We start from the raw sequence: 17,522 nt of genomic DNA, 5'->3' as shown, positions 1-17,522 counted from the left end.
TCTCCAAATCAGTCTTTAAGAGTGAGCCCTTAAGAATAAGGTTTTCTTGTCCACAATTGTACTGCGGTTGGCAATCAGGACAGACAGGCCACTGGATTTCCTACAGCATTGCCAGCTCTCTGACTACATGCAGATAAATAACAGTAGGAGGAACTACAGACATTGAATATCATTATTTTAAGTGTTTAACATTTTTAATAGAAAGGCATAAATGTCATCACTGGTCACGGCTCTTAAAATGGTGTTATATTATTTCAGGATGTTGTAATTAACCAACTGCAGTATGATAGAGATGTCAATAAATGTAAAATGAGGGTTTCAGAAACCAGAATACAGAATCCATAATGGTGAAAGATAAAAAGGTGGGATAGACAGGTAAGTAAAAACTGTGTGCCAACAACAAATGCTGCTTACATACTCCCACTTTCCCTCAGTTTCTATGTTGCCGTCAAGTATAATTGAAATTATAAACCTAGATGACATGTTGAAGGAACAAAAATGTACAACTACAGCCAAATAGGAATAAAAAAGGGAGTCACAGCAAAATTAAGAGGACATAAAATCATTTGTACAATTTTAATGACGCAGTCAATCTAAAGTGTGACAATGCTATCCTTTCAAAATCAAGATATATGCACATGACAGGTTTAAAGTAATCTCAAAAATCACATGATTCTATGTAAAACAGGATAAAAAAATGCAGCAACATGACTTACAGTAACAGCATTACATCAACGGTAGCCATTGAAAAATACAATGAAAAGCAACTTAATTACCCTACCTAGTTAAGTGGTGGGACATTCACGTTAGCTGCACCCATATGATGTGGGAGAACACTGGGTTTAAATGTGCATTTTACCCATGACAGAGTTGTGTCCTTTTTATATTGTTCGTCTGGCATTTGTTTAATTGTTTTCTGAGCCATGAGAAGTCTGGTGTTGAAGAAACGTCTCCAAGCACGAAAATGTCTCAGTGCACTCGGTGCATTCGTAAAGAACCTCTGAGGAATTTCTTTTATCATGTTGAGTTTGGTCCATATAGTCATCTTCTATGTCCTCTGCATTATCCTTTTCCACGGCAGGGTCCCTATTTGTATCAGTGCCATGAGATGCTTGACCAACATTGTCTTCTTGTCCAGTGGTTGGGTGATTTTGAAGATGAAGCTCAAGGGACGAGGAACTCCTAAACTGAGCTGGACATTGAGGACACTTGTTGGGTTCCTTTTTGTGATAGCGCAAGTGCCGTTGGTACACACATAACAACCCAAATCTCTTCCCGCACTCCTGACATTTGTAGTTAACTCGACCTGCTTTTCCTGACTGCTTCTCTTTTGCTTGCTGATCTGGTGACACTACTTGCTCATTGTCAGAAGAGCTTTTGGTGTTCTCCTCAACAAGACCTGTGATTTTATCATCATCAAGAGATCTAGGGAGAGGCCCATTTGAAGATGCATATAAGTGCTTCAAAACTGGTTTCTTATCCAGTTCAGCTTTGTGGTACATGACTACATGCCTTCTCAAATCACAGCGCTGAGGAAAATGTCTACCACAAAATACACAGGTGTGCATTGTGCCTTTATGGTATCTCATATGCCGAGATAAACTACTAGAATGATTGAAGACACGATGGCAGTGTTTGCAGGGATGCAGCTTTCCATTTGGATTACTCCCTCTTTTACGCTTGCCTTTTGGTGGCACCCTTCGCTTAAAAGTTCTTTGGGATTCTTGATTCAGCTGATCTATTTCCTCCTGAGTCTGATGTGTGAGATGATGCTCCTTTAGAGCTGCCAACTTTTGGAAACGATCTCCACATAAACCACATCTGTATGGTGTGAAAGAGTATTCAGCGTCAATCTCACTGCTATTGTCCCTAAAGATTTTGCTGTCCCCATTCTTAATATCAGCAGATGTTCCATTGCTGTGGCAGTTTTCAAGCTGAATGTCATCTAAGCTCTTAGTATTCACTTCAGTTTCTATTTCAGGTGCAATGAAAGCATCAGGCTCTTTTCCCTTGCAATGATAAAGTGAATGTGTCTGGAAATCTGACATCCAAAAAAAATTCAATTTGCATTTCCTACAAGGATACGTTTTCTCCTGCTTTTTTTCCTGCTTAACCTCTGATTTACCCAAAGCTGTAGCCTTGGTGGAGGGGTGATTTTCTTTTTGATGAGCATTCAGTGCATCCACTTTCAGAAATCGCTTACCACACTGACCACAGCAGTGAAACCTTTCATTGACATGGTCTTGGAGGTGTTTCTTAAGGTCCTGTCTATCCTCAAAGATCTTACAGCACAAAGTGCACTTGTAACCTCGCTCTGTGTTTCGATACTGTTGGTGACGATGTAAACTCTGCAGACTGTTGAAGGATCTGTTGCATATTTCACAACGGTAATGGCCCTGGCGAGACTTGTCCAAGTTTGAGTCTGATGGTCTTGGCCTGAACACATCTCTGTAAGGAGAAGGCTGCGGCTTTGGAGTTGGAGATACTGGTTTGATTGGTGATGAGAAATGTGATGGCAACACTCCAGGAGATACTGGTTTCATAGAAGAATGTGACTGCGCTAAACCATTTACAACTGTCAGTGTCCCATTTTCTTGTAGCACATATTCTCGAGGGATTTCAAATCCATTGGATGAGCCATCAAAGGAAAACGACTCCAAAGGTCCGTGAATGGCCATGTGGGCCAACACATTAGAATACTGACTGAACCCATCACCACACTCAGTGCAGATGAAGGTGCATGATTCTCCACCCAACTGTGCTGAACCAACACTGTTCACTGATCTCTGCTTTTCCATGATGAAATGGTTTTGTCCGTGTGCTGATGGCATCACTTTTCCACCTGCAAGTACTTGTAAAACTTTATCCAGACACCGATACCATTGGTCTCCATGTGGCAATCCGTATCTTCATTCAACACTATGGCCTTCCGAAGACATTGTTCTCCCTGTGTCCATTCCTCTGCTTTTCCATCTTGTATTAGCACCTACAGGGATAGGAAAAATGGAATTAGAATCAAACCACTGAACCTTATGCTTGTAATTTTAGGAAAAGCATGGCTGTCCACAGCATTTTTAATGCCAGTGCACCTTTGATCAATTAATTCCTTGAATTACTAATTAATAAGCTGATGACTGAGCAAGCTCCATTATAGGATGTTCCTTGCTGATATCCCCCTTGGAGCTGCAATTAGCTTGTTGGAGTGGTTAAAGGAGACAAATGAGTGGAAGCACTTGTCCAAGATGAGACGTTTTAGCATGAAGCATATATTCTACATACTGCCATGCACAACACTTCTGCCCAACACCTTACTGCTTCTTGTCCTTGACCTCCCAGAACCAAAATTAGGTGTGTGAGCCTTTGGAGAGTTCTTTGGTCACAACACTATGGAAGACGGAGAACAGGCAGATGTAAGGGCCAATAATGTGGGGTTCCCATGGAGGGTTCTGAAAGCCTGGTGGCTTGTGACTTGGTTGTTGCTTTTTTTACAGGATTTAGCAGCTTGTCGCAGATTGGGCTAAAGCAACATCTGAATGTGATCACTCCTGAGGTAGGCAAGTAACATGTCATTTTTGGTGAATCTGAGTCTTCCCACTGTGATAGCATGTACAAATCAAACTACAGTAAAAATCTGTCAGTGACTACTTCAATTACAACTCTTTTAATGATGTATTGTAAAAGGTGTAGATGGCAATGTCCTCGCACAGTCTCTCCTCGAAACAAGCATTTATTTTAGGCAACATTTGTTTTCCTGGCACATGTGCAGTTGGTATGCTTGTAATGCGGACAGTACAGAAACTTGCAAATTTTGGGCTGCCTGCAGATGTCAGCAGAGGGGTTCAAGCCGATCTTTGTGAATTTCTGTGGCTCTGTGGATGAAGAAATTCACTTCATGCGACATTTGGTTCTTCATACATTTATTACAGGACCTCTGGAAATATGACAAAATCTGCTAGGCCAAAAATATACATACAGCAATACTAATATTTGGTGAAATGCCCCCTGCGGATTTCACCTCCATTATGCACTTTAGTTAGCTATCGACAAGCTTCTGGTTCTATCTTTGACCACTTCCCTTGACAGAATTGGTACAGTTCAATTAAATTTGTTGGCTTTCTGACACAATCTTGTTTCTTCAGTACAGTGCACAGGTTCTTGATGAGGTCTAAGTCAAGTCTTTGGGAAGGCCAGTCTAAAACCTTAATTTTAGCCTGATTTACAGATTTTTTTTTCATATATATATATATTATTATTATTTTTTTTTTTTTTTTGATGTATGTTTGGGTTAATTGTCTTGTTGGAACACCCATCTGTGTCCAAGGCCCAACCTTCTGGCTGATGAAACTAGGTTTTCCCAAGATATTGTGGAGTATTATATTTACTTTGTGTAAAGCACCAGTTTTGCTGGCAGCAAAACAACCCCAGAGCAGAATACTGCCACCCCCACGCTTGACGGCAGGTTGGGTGTTCTTGGGGTTAGGGCCAACAACACTAGGTAGGGTAAATAAGACCTCACCTTCACTCCTCCATGCACAGTTCTGCTTATTGTGACCAAATCGCTCAAGTTGTTTCAACTGACCACAGAAATTTCCTGTAAAAGGCCTTTCCTTGGCCCATGTGATCAGCAGCAAACTTGAGTCTAGCCTTAAAGTGCCGTTTCTGGAAAAACAGCTTCGTTCTTGCATGGAAGCATTTCAGTCCACTGAAAAAAATGCATGCTGAAATGCCTCCACAGTGATTCCCTGCAGGCTGCTCTGTTAGCTGCCTGCAAAATGTGGAATGGATTTCCTGAATGGAGGCATGTCTGAATGAGACGCGGAATAATGAGCCACGTCTCTGTTCAAGAAATCCATTCCACAGTTTGCAGCCAGCTAGTTGGCGAGCATTGAGCAGCACTGGGGCCAACCAGCTTTTCATCACATGTCTGCTGTGTGAAAATATGGTATGTACAAATGTATGCATGCATGTCCCAAAAGGCAACTTGCCATAAGCATGAGGTCAGAAAAGGAAGTCAGAAAACAGGAAATTCTCTAAACAGGAAAAATCCCATCGTAAAAACAAGTACGCAACTGTGAAGGTACGTGTCCACTCCATGCATTTTTTTCGCATTTAAATGCATCGCATCTGAAAATTGTTCGCATGGTGGTTGGTCACTAGTGGCCGCAACATTGTCACCACAGCTCTTTTAGCTTGACAGTCTGGCAGATGCGTCGGACAGGTATGGTGGGTCAGCTGCAAACTTTCTCTTTTATTTCGAAAACACTTCAGCAAAAAGTATTTCTGAAAGCCAGATCTCTGCACACCGCATTTAATTTGCATAAAGTAGGAGTCAAGTCTACTTTATGCAAAAGAGCTGACCCTTTCCAGGAAGACACACCGGATCGCAGCAAGATATGCATGGCTTGCTGGTCCGTGCATTTCGACATATCTGCCAGACTGTCAAGCTGAAAGTTGTCATATGACCACTTAGTGGCCCGCTAGTGACTGCCCACCATGCAGGCGATTTTCAGATGCTGTGCATTTACATGTGAGAAAAATGCATTGAGTACCTTAAGGGTTTCAAATGGACTGTCAATATTTATTAAATCCAAGACAGATACACACATCTCGAACACTACCCCTCTCCAAATAAAATACAATCAGTACACTCCAGTGATCATCTGATCAGCACAAACTAAGTACACTGGCTCTTGTAGCATCGACAAATCAATATTATACTTGCCTGTAGAGAAGAGTTTATTACAGCCTCATATAAAACCAACAACAATGACAATAATAATATTAAAGCAAACAGAGCTCTGGTATCGGCATAGTATCGGTATCAGCAGATATCCAAATTTAGGTATTGGGATCGAATCGGAAGTGAAAAAATGTGGATTGGTGCATCCCTAATTCAACTATCCATGAAGCACATTAACACTGAGATGCTCCTGAAAGAAGCACTCAGTATCATCAGACTGAAACATGCCCAAGTCTTTCACGCCACATTCAGACCAATACAGTGCCTCAACCTTTCGGTCAGTCTAGAAGGATCAAACCTTGTTTTATACCAAAACCAGCGAGGACAGCCTCCCTGTCCTTGGTAGATAGACCAAACATTAATCTTGAGAGGGAAAACTTCAGCAACACTTGTGGCAACATTCCATTCCAGCATGTGGCATTCAGCTGGACACAGTCCAAACAAAGTGGTCCAACAACATGGTTTTTTAGTGCTGTCAAAATTTTGACAACAACTCTGTTGTCTAGAGCTACAAGTAACGTAATGCTAATACTATGAATGGAACTGAACTACAACACCTTGCTTTTATTATCACATGATAAATGCAGAGAATTTGAGATATGAATGGAGCTGGGCTAAGTTATGCATTTAATTACTGCTAATGCTGAGTAGGAAAGACCTGAATTGTACAGATATTTCACAGAATGTCTAACTCAATATCCATTGAACCAGCCCCACGACATTTTTGGAACAACTAGAGGTAGTACAAACATTAAGCTGTTTTTCTTGCAGGAACTTGAGAGCCATTTTGGGATGGCTCTAAACCTTTGTGCTTGTTCTGGCTGTGAGAATCTCTACTTCTTTTCTTGTTTCCTGAAAAAGGCCTCCTTGTATAATTCTGAAATGTACATTATTTTTCAGTTTTGTGTAACCTTACCTTTTTTTAAACCACTGGCAGTTCACCACTTATCATTGTACCATTTCAAGCTATTCAATGGACTTCAACTGCTGGAATTTCAAAAAAATATGTTGAAATTTTGGGGCATTCTAAAACTTTTGACCTGTAGTGTGTGTTTGTGTGTATGTATATTAGGGCTATATCTTTCATTTTTCTGCCCAGGTATATATTTTAAATGACGCTTCCATACGTTACTCCATAAATACTGACAGACTAGACAGAAGAGTGATAGCAAAGCAAAGCTAAAGTGCAACACGTGTGTGGGAATTTCTGCAACACTGTTGTACAAAAAACATCGACCAAACGTTTACTTTTTACTGTAGAAAGAATACCATGAGTGTTTGGCTGCTGAAAGGACCACAAATCTATTGGTAAAAAAAAAAAAAAAAATGCAATATTTTGTTGTTATGCGATATGTATCATGATATGAAACTTAATGACTTGCATAACTTTATCTGGAAAGAATTAATTATTCTGGGTGGTTGGGATGGTTTAACGGGAGTGTATCTGTATTGTAAATGAAAAAAGAAAAAGCTGAGAAAATTACTTTGTATAGACTTTCTTTTAAGTACAAACTGGAACCATCATCACATTGCATCACACTGGCAAAGGCAGTTTTCTTTCTTTGGATGGAATTCAGATCTGGGACCTTTGTGGTGCTGTTATAAATGGTCAAACAAATCAGCTGTGTTGTCTCATGTAATGGGAACAATTTAAAGACACTGCTGACAGATGACCTGTTTGTGATCAACATTATCCTTTCTATACACTAACTACACTTTCACAAGTATGGCCAACGTGATCACTACAAATATTTTAACCAACACTGAACTCAAGATTATTTCTTACAATTGTTCACGGAAGTTATAGACAACAGACCCCCACATTATACTACCAATCTTTTCAATAAACTGGACATAAGTAAGAAGTCCACTTTGGAATACATTTTACACAAGTAATTTAATTTTACTTACGTACAGTTTTCAAAGACTTACCATCCCTGCAAATAGAAAAAAACTATTTTCTCTGGTCCAACAGATAACTTCGATATTTAATTAAACGTTCTTCATCCATACTGTTTTTTAGCTGGTAGACACAACAAAAATGCCTTACAGATCTTAATTATAAATATCAGTTTTAAATTTACTATAAGCCTCTGATCACCACAACTCACAAATTTGAAAGGGATGTGTTTTTTGTAGTCAGCCACTGTGAAAACAGAAAGCATCGTAGGACATTAAATTTTTCAACTGTCTTTGAAGCCCTCATCCATGACATGCAGTTCTGATGGGAAACATACCAAATCTACACTTAAAATTGTAATATTTCATTATTAACACTTTATTCTACATGTCTCATTTAAGTCTGCCCAAAACTAAAATGTATTTGCCACATTCTATCAAAATAAAAATAAAAACTCTACAATTAAGCCATTAGTTAGTCAGTTGTGACCCAACAACAAACCACAGTTGTCAGCTGAACTGTAGGCTGTTTACAATGAACAGACAAGAAACCAGTATGGAAACAAACTGAACGTGAAAACAGTAAGTGGCCTATGTTATGTAGAGTCTCCTTTCCCCGCAGGTATTAGTAACACCCGTGGAAACTGTGTGTGTGTGTGCATATATATATATATATATATATATATATATGTATATGTATATGTATATGTATATATATATATATGTATATGTATATGTATGTATATGTATATGTATATGTATATGTATATGTGTATATGTATATATATATATATATATATATATATATATATATATATATATATATATATATATATAAACTTGCAAATGCAGATTCAAAGTTTTTCAATTTTCATGACCTAAATAATCAAAACAGAAATGTATCTGTTGCATTTCTTTTATGTAATCATTTAAAACTCTCTATATAACTATGTCGTGCTGCACAACAGACATTTTAGGTTCCCTGTACTTCTAGCCATGGTTGTACTGTTTCTATAGAGGTGCAGGACTTACATTGCATATTGCAGTAAAAAAAAAAAACCCACAATGAGTAAAATCTGAGCCAAAAACACCTGCAAGCTGCTTGAGCTTCAGACGATTAATGCAGGCAAGATACGCACTGTTAACTATATAGAGACATAAAAGACCATTTCCGTTTGGGGAGAAATTAGCCTTGCCAAAATCAAACGGGAGCAAACGTCTAATGTAATCTGAAGCTTTATTTGGTCTACAAAAAGCTTTGACCTGATTTGATGTTCACGGCAATGTGCAACCACAGTACTCTCCCTCACTAGACATAGTATATACTGTAGTTAAGCCACTTAAACTCTGAATCTTAAAGTTAATTAAAAACAGTACACTCCAGTGATGTGTAAGTGAAAGATAAAGCTACAGAAAATTGTAAATTAGCGCATAGGCAATTTAATATGAAGCTGTGAACTACTATTGTGGTAACGGGAGCTAACGCTAGCTGCTGCTTGCTAACGCTGCCCAGCAAAGGTAGAAACAAGCTGTTATTTTTTATAAACACACGCATTTAGGAGTCACACAGTTTGCTCCGAAAATCCCCTTAGTCATGACTTACCTTTAAATTAAGTGCATTTCCAAACACGATAAATCTCCTGTGCGGCACTTTGCCTGCTGTGAGGCCGAGAAACGTTTAATGCTGGAGGCCAGGCGCCTGTTCTTCTTCTTCGAATCATTTCCGGCAGGCTGCACTGTGCAGAGTGTACTACTGCCCTCTGCTATAATTCAAACAAAATGACACACTGCTGCACTTATTTCACAGTCTAATCAGGCCTGGAAAACCTAGTTTCATTTTTTTATACGTTAAAACAAAAAATTAAAAATGCACAGATAAATATATCTTCACAAATAAACAGGGATGAAAGAAAGATTTCACTTCGATTCATTTTAAATAAAGAAAGTAAGTAAAACCTGGATGGGAATGGAGGGAAACCAGTGTGAAACTACAGCACTGTGCTTAAGTGCCTAATCTGGACCAGTGCTGTTTTCCGCTTGAGCAGTTATCATTTTGTCTGCATTATTTTACTTTCTCTTTACCCTGGATAATAACCAATCCACTTTTTTCCCCCCAAGTTAAAGCTTAGATGGACCAATTCGGTTTATATAATGCAGCTTTCCACTTGCCAAAAAGGGAGTGCAGCTCCTCCATTGTGACTGAAATCCTGCTAATTTATCTCAATGAATGGATTTCATTAATGAGAGCTGTGTGTTATACATTATAGTCCACATTATAATTGCATAAGACATCATTGCTTTATTTTATATATCAAACCCATCCATCAATCGTGTTAATTACAGTCTAAACAAAGACATTAGACCTTTGAAACATGTCTTTTGGAGATGTCTTTTGGCTAGATATATCAAATACATTTCATGATAATTACAAAGGAAAAATCCTGTTTTGTCACATTAAAATTTGAGGCCGTGATTGGATGGCAGTTTCTCAGGAACCATTAAAGATAAAATTATTATTGTTCTGTATGTTTAGTTTGTATTTTTGTGGCATATAACTACACATGGCTTTATGTTCATATGCGCTCAAAGATTGGATGTTTTTGGTCATATTTCAACTCACCCATAATCAGAGACTATTTGATCTACTTGTCCAATATTTCAGATTCCGAATCGACAACATGAGAGAAAACAGTGAAAAATTCAGGCTTTTATCTCTAACAAATTCTGAAATACTGTCATCCAAATGTAGCTGTTAGGAAATATGCAGACACATTTATATATTAATACATATATGCTTCATTAATATGAAATTTTATTTTAGCCTGATCTGTTGAACTGTGTGATAATTGTTGTTGTGACCCTTATACTGACAAAAGAGTGAAGTGTTTGAGATGTATCCGGCTGAGCTAGCATTCCAGAGATAAAGAGGACCTTGGAATGAAAGTGGAGATGACCGAGACTGCGCTTTCCCGGCGATCAAAAGGAGAGAAACGAGGAGTGTAACGGGGCGGGGGGATTTCTTGTATATGTATTCGTGAAGACACTGAGACTGCCTCAGTGCAGGTGTAACCCATTGCCTGTACTCCTTGCTGCAAGTAAACCATTAGAAAGACTTTAAAGCCTCACTGAGTTTTGATTTTGTGTTGGGAAATTTTGTGGTATGAACTAACAGCAAAAATACAGTCTTTGTCTTACAGAAATAATTTCCTGACAGTAGCCTTAAGTTTTATTGAAGCTGCTAAAATCTAAAATTTCACAGATACCATTTACATATCGTTTATGATGGTAAAGTTTAAGCAAATCACAGATTGATCAGCCCCTGATGATTTGAGATGAATTAATCCATTTTCCCTCTGCATTTAAGTGAATCTGCTGATACTTTTGTCCAATAACTTTCTTAGTGCTATCGCCGGTTCATACTGCTATCATTTTATCACCCTGGCCTAAATGTAATACAGTACACGGCAAAAAATTCAAGGCAATCTTCCCAATTAGCTGATAGTTATTACCAAAAAAAAGCAACAACTTCATTGAATAGAAAGAAACTCTGACAGCTCTTTAAACAGTTGTTGGGTTTTTAATGTTGAGTTTTCTGCAGGCAAGAAGAACATGGTGCAGAAATTCTGGATTCCCACATGAATATAAACCATCTGTAGTCTCGCCTATAATTTTCCATCAACTTCACCACAGTGACCCATTCATGAGCTGCTCATGATGGCTTCATCTGCTCAGCTACAGCTGAAATATAACCGTCATCATGTCTTGTAAACAAAAATACAGCCTCCTCCTTCTTTCGTCCTTCTACTCCTTTAACTGGTCAATGCTTAAAAATACTTTAATAATGCTGAAGCTTTACAACCTTTCCAACATTTTCCTTTGCAAGAGACTCTTTAGCTTTTTTATCTGCAACGCCGTTACCTCAACTCCTAAATAAAATGTCAGCCACATAAAGTCAACTCAACATCTTCAATCACTTTGAAACCTTGATGTTTCACTTCAAAAGCAAACAAGGCAGCAGTCAGAGCACATGATACAAATAGTCGGTTTGGTCTCCTCCGTCCACCACATGGCCTACAAAGTTACCAATAATGCTGTTGGGAACACAGACACTCAGTTCGGAAAGGCTTTGTCGAATTCCAACATACGTTCCGAATCCTTTTGCTTTTTTTGCAGAAAGTGAATTCTGAGAAACATCAGTAAATATCTTCAACAAACAACCACTTTTTCTTTGATTTACAAGCGATGATAAAACCACCCAAGGCTCTGAGAAGAACCAGAAGGGAACAGCAGATGACCCATATCTATTCTACTTCTAATGTGGCACTCTTCTTAGTGCTTGTTGGTTTTAACAAGAAAGCACATAACCTCCGGTTTGGGATCACTTTGAAAGCCCTTCATGGCCTCTCTCCTGGTTACATTTCTGATCTTTTAGCATCTTATGCACCACTTTGCACCTACAGATCCTCCTGTAGAAGTCTTTTGTGTTCCTGAGCTGAAAACAAAAAGGGAACAAAGTGTTTGCAGTTATGGCCCGAAGCTCTGGAATGATCTGCCCAAAGAAATTAGGTCGGTTGGGTCTTTAGAGTCTCTTCTTACATACAAGACATGCTTTTATCTAAGAGTATTTCCTGGTTTTATTTGACTTTTTATTTCCTTTTAACTGTCTTTTGTTTTGTTCAGTAATGTTCCAGCATCTTAAAACACTGGTGTGTTATAGTTTTATACAATTTTATGCAATATTGTTATTTTCCCCATTCAGGAGAATTTGTGCAATTAGAATTTATACATACAGAAGAACCGGTGCTTATATATATATATAATTTTGTGTATGTTGACATGTTTCTTCTAACCTTGTTGCTGCTGGAACACTATAAATTTCCTCATTGTGGGATCAATAAAAGCTTATCTTATCTTATGTGTATCATGGTAGCCTTCCTAGCGTAAACTGTCAAGCAACATTAACTTTTACTGCTTTGGACACCACAGATGAATTCTTTTAACTCTGCAATAATGTGCAGGACAACAGCTATAGACACCCTGCTAACCTTCAAGACTGTCTGCTGTACAAAAGACTGTTTCCTTCTTTCTTTCCTCACTTCATTCATTTGACTCTATGCGAGTCCATGTGCAGATTCTCAATTAATCTTGATTTTGCGCTTTATTTAACAGAAGTTGCCACTACAGATCTTAAAACAGTTTGGATTTGTCCACTCCACGTCTTGGTTCAGAACTTAATGGCTTTGTAAAGCCAGGTAGGTCATATTTTTCCCTTCCTCCAACTGCTATGTTCTGCAAGACTCTATATGGCATAGATCCAGAGTAGGATTTGCTCTGATGGATTAAATGGGACCACATTGACATGTTTCAATCTTACACATGATCCAACTCAATCTGGAGGAAATATGTATCGAGAATAGGAAGAAACAACAATAAAAACAAGCAAAAAACACCCTTTTAAAGATTCAGTGAAAGAGTTTTTGTGTACCTCAGTATTAGGAGCAGACTTCTCTCAGAGTGGTGTCCTCTGATTTCATGCCAATGTTGGAGTGTTTCTGCTCTTCTTGGAAAGAAGCCTCTAATACATTCAGGAGGAATTTGGGGATTTTATGCTTGAAATTTTGGCTCATAAACATTTAGAGCAGTGAAATGCCAGACTGGTGGTTATAGAAACACCAACAGTGATGGCTAATAACTGGTGAAGAATTTCCTATCTAACTATACGACTATTCGACTAGTTTGTTGTGTAGGTCCAGATTCGCTACCATTGTGGAATGATGATATATACCAGATTTGAGTGTGGTTTTGCACGCAGATTGGAGTGTGCAAGTACAAGCCGATGATTGGTGGGCCAGACGCCGGCAGGTGATTGGCTCCTGGTCCACAACAAAGGAGCCAACATGGCACTGCTGCTATGTGGGGAATAACTACCTCCCTCTCCTCCAAAGTAGACACGCATCTGTTGTTTTCACCTGCAGTTGTTTTTTGTTTTTTGGGGTTTTTTTGCCATATGGAGGAGCTTGTAGGGGCAACAGATTTTTTGACGTTGTTTTCTCCTTTTTAAAAATGGACAGGAAATTTTGGATTGTTGCTTTTGGGGAAGTTAGATATGTTTAGACCTTTGCTCACCCTGAAGATGAATGCGGCTCCTGTGAATGCAAACACGTGATCAAATCTCAGCAATCTGCTCCTCTGGCTGCTTGGGACTTGGGGAAGAAGGCTCACTTTCATGTTGTGTCTTGGCCACCTCTAGATAGAGCATAACAAAGACATTAGAAAGAATGCCAAATTTACCTTCAGAAAGTACAATTCTACAATTTCACTAAGGAGGTAAAAAGTAAAATATTCTACCCTCTCATTTCTACAGAAGGGTGGAGAATTAATAAGCACAGAATATTCTCCACAGATCATCATTTGATTGCTAATCATTATACATCGATTGTTTCTTTTATTTCCGGTGTGGCTGAAGCGTCAATATATTTGGTTCTACTAGTTATAATTAGAATATGGGTGATTCCATCTCAGATCATCAACTTGGCCTTCAAGATCAATGTTACAAGTTGCAGTAAGTTAATGTTTCCTACGTGACAACATGCAGAACTTTTGTGTAGAGATGGACATGAATGACACTATTTAGTTCAGTGGCTGCAAGGAAAAATTATATTTTAAAAAGTTATGTTTACTTGTCTGATTTAAGTCAGCAGCCTGATTTTAAAAAATACACTAAGTTTGCAAAAGCCATCACCTGAGCTTCTTCCTTGTAGAAGCTATCTGCTATCTGCCAAAGCAGCTTCTTTTGTAGGTTCCCTGAGTAGGTGGGATCTCACATATGATTATTATAAACATGTCCTGATTGGTCAGTTTAAACAGGAAGGCAAGCCCCCTGACAATATATATGTATATATATATGATATATATATATATATATATATATATATATATATATATATATATATATATATATATATATATATATATATATATATATATATATATATATATATATATATAGAGAGAGAGAGAGAGAGAGAGAGAGAGAGATATCTAGACAGATAGATAGATAGATAGATATAGATATAGACATAGATATATATATATATATTAGTATAATGAGTATAATGGGAGGGAAACGGAAATGTTTTGTTCAACGCGACATTTTGAACTGTAGAATGCGAGTTTGGAAAGTTTTCTTGTAAATTTATTTGTTTCTTTTTTTCCAACTTATGGAGATGTGTTGCTTGTTTAAAACTGCAAACAAACAGCTTCAGATTTTCAAACACTTTTTTAAATGTTTGTTCACCTCATGCCTCTTTGCAACATTGTGAGTACAAATATATTTATAGGAAGTACTTAAGAATTTACCTTCAAGCATCTCTTCTAATAAGTATATAAATTCAGTAAGTGTAACAGGAAACAGTCCACTCTGTTTCTGCAGGCTCTGAAAATGAAAAATATATCCATATTAAAAAAAAAAAAAAAAAAAGAAAGTCATAGTTATATTTGAAGAATTACTTTCAAACTTATGGAAGTGAAAATAACTTTTTTGCTAATTTTTGTGACCAAGTATTTCATATTTAAAGGGTTTTATGTGTTTGGTTTTGTATAATTGTGACATGCAACTACATATAGGTCAGAAAAAATCAGTAGCTGGTTTCTACACTTTTCATGACAACTTCACTTTTTTAAATTCATATTTCAGCTCAGCCATTTTCAAAGATTATTTGATCTACTTATCCAGTGCTGATTCTGAATCAATTACAAGATGACAAATAACAAATGCTAGTTCCTGAAATTAGATGCCATTAGCCTTAAAGTTCAATGCCTGAGAAAACATGCTGAAAGTGGGTTGATTTGTACTTTAAAATGTATATCTTGGAAAATATTGGATATATTAAGCTAAAATTTCACAGATACCATTTGAAATTTTGATAGTTTGTGATAAAAAAAAAAACAATTCAAGCAAATCAGAGATAGTCGAGTTGAACGCTGCTTTTAATTTCAGATGGAATGACTCATGCATAGCAGCATTTCTGTTGGATGAACATGAGTTAAACTCTTGAGAGCTTTACTGTATTAAAAATAATCTGGCGTTAGTCTTTTGCTTTGGGAGGTTTTAACCAAAAGCTGTCATTATTCTTCATAAATTTAACCTCCAGTGTCATTAATTCACTCTCTTGCTTGCAGTCCTCCATCATAATTAACTTGTGCAGTATTTTTTTCCATATAAAATCAATGTTCATTTGGTTGATGGCTCTGCTGCAAAGAATATGCACAGTATATACAGTCTCTTTGTGGGAATATGATGAATTTAGATTGACCATCTTGAAGCATGCACATTCAAAATTCACTCATATTTTTAGCCATATAGATGGTCAGGTATGTAGCGTAGGGTTTTGTAGGAATGTGGGAACCCTCAGTGAGGGACGTTCATGGACAACCAGGTTTTTTTTTTTAAATGTTGAGGTCAGAGGCTCCTGGAAAAAATACCACTATTTGTTTTAAGGAAAAGAGTGGGATCTTGAACAAACTGAGCCATTATAATTTGCTGGTCAAATATATTTGGTTTGGTTTTATCTGAAGTTTTTGAAAGTGGTGTCATTCAGCTGCTGAGTGATGAAGAATCTGGGCGTCTGTGGTGTCTGAACAACAACATTTCTCTCAGTGATTTCTAACACATAGTTCTTATAAAATTTGCACTTAGTTTGGATGCGGGCTCTTATTTAAAGTAAGCAGCTTGATTAATTTCATTAGCTTCACGCAAGTCTTTAAACATCTCTGAGACACAAGATGGGAGGAAGGAAGATTTTGATTTTAAAAAATTGCCCATCCCATTTGCAATGGATGCAAGGTGCTATTTACTATGTGCCATAAGTACTTAAAAATAAATAAATAAAATGAATATGGTCAAACATCTGCCTCTCTTGTTTTTATTATATTTATTATATTATATTATGTTTTATATTTTATTCTAACAATTACATGCCATCATGTTCTGAAAGTTTAAATGCATTTATATTTGTTGATTTAGTTATGAATTGTGTTTTAAATCACTTCACTTAATCAAAAACAGTACTGTTATTCTATATTTCATAAGTTTGGATTTTGCACTAAAGCTTGAGGTATCTTCTAAAATTACTACTCCAGAGTCTCTTAAAATATGAATAGTAGTAATTTTAAAGATTGGCATTAATCTCCAGTGGTTGCTATTATGTGGGCATTTCCTGAAATAATGTAAAAATAAAGTAGTCCAGTAGTAGCTAGATGGAAAAGTAGGCATTATTCTACCAGTAACAGAAGGCCCGGTGGTTGTCCTTGAAAAATGATGCCATGCACATGTTCAGATTTACACAACCTTGCTTTGAAAACCAGACGATGACTACTTCTGAGTTGGCACGAAGACTGTTTGTGTTTCAGTGACTAGTCAGAAATTGTGTAAAGGGAATTTCTGCAGAAGAAAATGGACTAAAAAAAGCAAATTCTTTGGTCAGATGAAACCACAATAAATTTGCTTGGATCAGATGGGGTCCAGTGTGTTTGGTGTATACTTGGCAACCACTAACACATATTCCACAGTCTGTTGAGTGCAAAAGATGAAGTGAAATTTGTAGAGGACAATAGAAATGCAGGTTTGTACACCCAGATGCTGAAAGTAAGTTTGACTCGTAGCCTCAAAAAGCTTGGCAGGAGAGGAAGAGCAAAAGTGATTTGAATTCCAATAGAACACCTTTGGAGTATTTTAAAGCAGAAGGTAGGACATCCAAACCCCTCCAGCATAGAGCCGCTGAAAACAATCCCTCCACAGATTTGTCCAAGACTGATATCATCTGTGCCCAGGTTTTCAATTCATGTCCAACTGGTGTTAGAAACAGATTATACGCCTCATCTA

General features: G+C 37.5%; 1 protein-coding gene across 1 annotated transcript; it reads right to left on the bottom strand.

Annotated features, from left to right (window-relative positions):
• Positions 1 to 562: 562 nt before the first annotated feature.
• Positions 563 to 2,909, bottom strand: si:dkeyp-84f3.5 (uncharacterized protein LOC334144 homolog; the record flags this gene model as incomplete). The annotated part of the gene is made up of 1 exon (XM_023283174.3): positions 563 to 2,909. A coding segment is annotated over one exon (2,004 nt), but the record flags the coding sequence as incomplete, so codon positions are not given.
• Positions 2,910 to 17,522: the final 14,613 nt, after the last annotated feature.

Source organism: Amphiprion ocellaris, chromosome 9 (assembly GCF_022539595.1).
Source record: "Amphiprion ocellaris isolate individual 3 ecotype Okinawa chromosome 9, ASM2253959v1, whole genome shotgun sequence".
In the NCBI taxonomy this organism is placed as follows: Eukaryota; Metazoa; Chordata; class Actinopteri; family Pomacentridae; genus Amphiprion; species Amphiprion ocellaris.
This window is presented reverse-complemented; position numbering and strand designations above follow the sequence as displayed.